Here is a 5,050-nt window from a genome sequence, read left to right on the forward strand (position 1 = left end):
AGACAAGGTGCCTCAAGACCTGTCTTTGTGGGAAGGGATGGCAGTGCTCAAGGCTTGTGAGACAGCTGGAGGCTTGTTATGAAAGCAAAACAGGTGGCAGTTATCTTCATGTCCTGTTGTTTCCCTTTGTATATCCACATAGGAGCTGATGTAAAGCTACTCATCAAGTAAGACCTTGAACTGAACCTGTAATACAGCAGGTAGTGTTCGGAGGCTTTCAAGTCTGCAGCTCCTCTCATCTACAGGCAGTAAAACCCTCAGGGTCTGTAGGACTCTAAAATCAGCCTAGCTAACTCAAAGCTTCTGCCTCGTAAGAGAGAAACTAGGGGCTCTGATAAAGGTCCTCAGGCAGCTTACATGGGTTGATTCCTAAGACATATCTTTTATTTTCCTGGAAAACCATTTTGGGGAAGTTCCTTTAACAGTCAGCAGTACCAGAAGAGGATTCTTTAAAAAGTTTAGTCTCTCTAGAGAAGTGAGGTCATAGCACAAAAACCAGAAAAAAAGATGACTTTGCTGCTAGTTTCCAAGCTGTTGTGGATCTCAGGTGCCTCAGCTTTCATCTACACAGTGGACAATCCAGACAGCGCCAGAAACCTACGTACCTGTTCAAGAGGGAGCTGCTGCACCAGCTGTCAGACCATGAGGGAAGATGAGTCTCCCAGACCTCACTTGGGAGAGCAGCACCTTCCATTTGATGCTCACTCTTCAGCTGCTTCAGGCTCCCAAAACGTTTTGCAGAAATTACCGTGTATAGCTGGAACAGCTGACAGCTAAACTGTCTAATATGCACCTAAAACATCTCCCTCACCATGGAACCATTTGTTCACTTTTGGTTATGTTTCATTCTTGGGAGTTTTTGAGTGCACTGTTACCAGCTTCCACCACTTGAGGGCTTCCAGAAATTGTGTGTTCTTTCATGATTGTCAACACTTTACAAAAACTTATTAATAATATGAATATTTATAGTAATATAAACTTTATAACATTTATATAGCTTTCTAAGTTTTTACTATATGAAAAAAGTAAGATTTGTGGTGGTGTGCATGCCCTGAGCATGTCAAATGCTAACTGCTCTACTCAATAACTGACTGCCTTATGCTGATCAGCTGATAGGTATAAAAATACAGCTTTTATTTTAAGCTGTTGGTATTGATGGAAGTTCCTCACTGAAAACATTGGATTTTGAGATCTAGTGTCTTAACAGCACTCTTGCTGGCTGTTCTCCCACAACTCTTACTTGTCTTGTCTTAACACATCAATCATGCACTTGTATACAAAATGTAGCTAACCAGAAAAATATGAATTGTTGCTCACAGTGAGGAGAGTACATCTGGGATTGACCATGCAGAGGAAATGGAGCTGTTGCTGGAGAACTATTACAGACAAGCTGAAGACCTTGCAAATGAAGCCCGTGAACTCAGAGTACTGATTGATGACTCGGAAAGTATAATCTTTATCAACCTGGACAGGTTAGCTCCCCTGTCTGCTGGACAGCCAAGGGCTAAGCAGAATTTAATGCCTTTCTCACATCTGCCTCCAAGGGAAGCTGGGGAATTCCATCTTCAGTAGGGTTGGAATGGCCGTGCAGTCACAGCACAAGGAGCTGCATTAAACATCTATCAGGGAGCAGGGCAAAGCAATGCAACAAGACACCCTAAGTAGTATATGTAAAAACCTCTCTAGCTAGGCATCAGTTTTTCCCTAGCAGGAGAAATGGAGCTTCTAGATCCTTCTAGGGAGCTGTTCACTAAAGGAAACATTGCAAATTTATGGGCAAAATAAAATTCTAGGTGGGAAAGTTTGCTTTTAATTCATCCAGACTGAATTATTTAAAAGTCTGGCTGGGCTACCCAGGGGTTCAAGTTGCCTTAATCTCTCTATGGACTGATAGAGGAATGAGTAACTGTGGAGCAAGTATTTTTCCTCTCTGTACGCTGCAGTTTTCACTGCTAGGCAGCTTTCTTACTGAAAAATAATGGTAGCTTGGATTTGCAAGCACGTGCCTCTCTCTCTCTGAGGTCAGTGTTTAATATTTTCTCCTCTTCACTCGGGAGTTACCTGTAGAAGCAATTGGTGGATGCTGCATCAGGAAGCCACAAAAATCCTTTTGGGGAAGACTTGAGTACTGAATTCTCAAAAACAAGAGTTTTCAGGTTTATATTCTTCAGCATTTACTGATTCGACTTCTTTGTAAGTATATTTAGTTGCAAAGTAACAGTAAATTTTTGTTTCTTGTGAATCCAGACATATAAATTCCAGCCAAAAAGGGGTGAGAGACCAGAAATCTCCATGGAAATTTACTGTTACTCTGTGTATATACACCTCTACAGAGCGAGCATTGCTGGAGAGTCTGCTGCTGATGAAGCAGAACCTGCTGCCTTAGAGGTGTCCTGATGCAGCAGTTTCAGAACGATGGCCTCTTTGTACTGCTGCTCCCCCAGTTCTGTCACTGGGCTGCCTAATTCCAGCATGACTTCCTCTTACGTTATTTGGGTTTAGTGCATGCTGTATGGAATTTGAGAATCTAGGCAGCAGATCAATCTTTGGGTGCCCCTCACAGACGTTTCTCCCTTCTTTAGCCACCGTAACGTGATGATGAGGCTGAACTTGCAGCTGACCATGGGGACGTTCTCTGTCTCTCTCTTCGGACTCATAGGAGTCGCATTTGGTATGAACCTGGAGTCCTCTCTGGAGGAGGTAAGGAAAAAGTGCTGCTTTGGGCCCTGCTCTTGCAGTGCATGTTATAGTCGCTACAAACACTCCTTCCCTAGTTAAACCTCCCAGTTTTTATTGGTATGTGAACATACACTAGTCCAATGATTCATGCAGGGACATGCTGTAGGCAAATGAGTGTATGGCTAACTGCACAGTGTTGCAGCCTGGTTTTGATGTGATGTCCATGGAAGACAAAATTATGGTTGTATAAGGACTGACTGTAAAGCAGTATTAAGGTTTCTCTAATGATCATCTGTTCCTCTGGAAAGACCAGCCTTGTCTTCCAAACACAGGGTATCTGGCAAGCAGCCAGGGCATTTCCAGCACAGTAAAGGAAATACTCCATTGTCAGTTGCATGTTACCTAGACTGGGGAGTACAGATTTACTTTTGCATAGGCCATCTTTAAAATGAAAAAAACAAACAAACTAAAAATAAAAACAAAGATTTCTTCCTTTCCAAATCCGTTAAATGGAATGATTGAATTTGCAAACTTCCCAGTGAAGGAAGGAAAAGTGCATGGGACAGCAACAGAAGACACTAGGGTGATTCCTAAATAAAATGCTTTGCTCTGAAAGAGCCCTTTTCCCAAGGTAGTGCGTGGCTGTTGGTGGTCAAGAGCTGACCATTTCCTCCCACAGAGGAGGAGAACAGTGGCATGGAGCGAGGGGCTGTGTTTGGATACTGCCTTTTCTGAGGGGAGCTGCATGGCTGACGGAGTGTTCTGTCGGTAGGACCCCCGGATATTTTGGCTGGTGACGGGGATTATGTTCCTGGGGAGCGGTCTGATCTGGCGACGCTTGCTGTCCTTCCTGGGGCGGCACCTGGAACCCCCGCTGCCCCCTCACGTACGTACCCCTGGGCAGGGCTCCTCCTCCAGGCCTGAGGGGACTGAGCGTGCGGAGCCATTTCTGAGGCACAGAGGGAACCACTGTAGAGGGTGGGCTGCAGAGCGTGGGAGAGTTGAGCTCGGTGTCTGCTCTGTGAGGAAGGAGAAGGATCTCCCCAGCTGGACTGAATGTGGTGGGAAGCCCCAGCACTGGCAAAGATACAGCTGAGCAGCAAGATACTGCTCAGTGTTGCCAGGGACAAAGCTGCAGGCTGAGACATGCTGTGTTTACTCTTACCTGGCAGCCCAGGGGAAGCTGAGGCTGGGGGCAGCCACAGCCCCAATTTGTCTTCTCAGCTGCCACTGCAGCCTGTTCATAGTGAGGGCCATAGCAGGTGCTGCCCTCCTCCTCCCACTCCCATACTAACTCTGGATCTCTAGTCCTGTCTTGTAAAGGAGCAGATAAAGATAAAAGGACGGCGAGAAGAGGTACTAGCTGTAACATCTCTGGAGAATGCTGCCATGGTTCTGGAGTCCTGACTCCCAGTCCAGAGTTTGTAATAGCTCCTCACGTGCACACCAGCTCTTTGCCCATGACGCTGATGGCATCGTAGAGCCCGATGGTACCAAGCTCTATGAATATTTCAAGGAGACCATGTTCAGATTATCAAGATTTTGTATGGGTCCTTTTCCCAGCTTGTGGGACTGTAGTGTGTACCTTGGTTCTGCACTCGAGCATTGGTAATGGGGAAGTATCAGTGGATTCAAAAGTCATGTTGCCTCGAGTGACAGAAGAGAGAACCAAATAAACTCATCTCCTTCCCTTGCCACCATGAGGTACCCTGAAGTAGCTCACTGTGGATTGCTGACTCTGGCTACAACTAACTGGATTATCCTCAAGTGTTCCTCAAAACCAGCTCCAGCACATACTGGGTCTGGTTTGGAGAGATTCACTGAGGGATTAGAGAGGGAGAAAACAGAGACAGTGCTCTGAAAAGAAGAGAAAAATCAGGGTTCAGGCCTCTGCGCAGCTTTATTTCTGCTGCATATTAGTGCAACTTCTCATGTAATCACAGCCTGTTTTGTGTCTTGCTTAGGTTCCTGCAGTTTTGAAAAAGTCCCAACCAACAGCTGGAAGAGTGGAGATAAAGAGCAACCTTAAAGCAGAAGCATTTGGCCTGAGCAGAAGCACATGAACAAACCAATGAAAAGACTTTTACTGCTACAGGGTGGACTTGGAATACTTCCCTTGCAATTGTTCTTCCTTACTGAAAACTGCAAGAATTTCTAAACTTGCTAATTTAATATGTAATTTGTGCCAAAAACCTATGGTGATGTTTTAATGCTCACACACAAAAGGAGGGAAACATGGGAAAACAGGAACGTGCTTTCCACAGTAGCATCACCTCCACCCCACCTATGTTCCATTAGTTTCCCATATCACAGACATGCACTTACTATTGGGGCATTCTTATTTCAAGTGTTTCTGTCAAATACTTCACTC

The 5,050-nt window shown here is 45.1% G+C and overlaps 1 protein-coding gene across 1 annotated transcript in view; it reads left to right on the top strand.

The window, feature by feature from the left end:
- The window catches only part of MRS2 (MRS2 magnesium transporter), a 10,282-nt gene extending 5,540 nt beyond the window's left edge, over positions 1–4,742 (top strand). The window contains exons 7-10 of the mRNA XM_008938573.1: positions 1,320–1,472; positions 2,583–2,700; positions 3,452–3,565; positions 4,644–4,742. Of these exons, the coding sequence (XP_008936821.1) occupies positions 1,320–1,472; positions 2,583–2,700; positions 3,452–3,565; positions 4,644–4,742 (484 nt within the window). The remainder of the gene's footprint in view (positions 1–1,319; positions 1,473–2,582; positions 2,701–3,451; positions 3,566–4,643) is intronic.
- Positions 4,743–5,050: the final 308 nt, after the last annotated feature.

This window comes from Merops nubicus, unplaced genomic scaffold (assembly GCF_000691845.1).
Source record: "Merops nubicus isolate BGI_N331 unplaced genomic scaffold, ASM69184v1 scaffold50144, whole genome shotgun sequence".
Classification (NCBI taxonomy): Eukaryota; Metazoa; Chordata; class Aves; order Coraciiformes; family Meropidae; genus Merops; species Merops nubicus.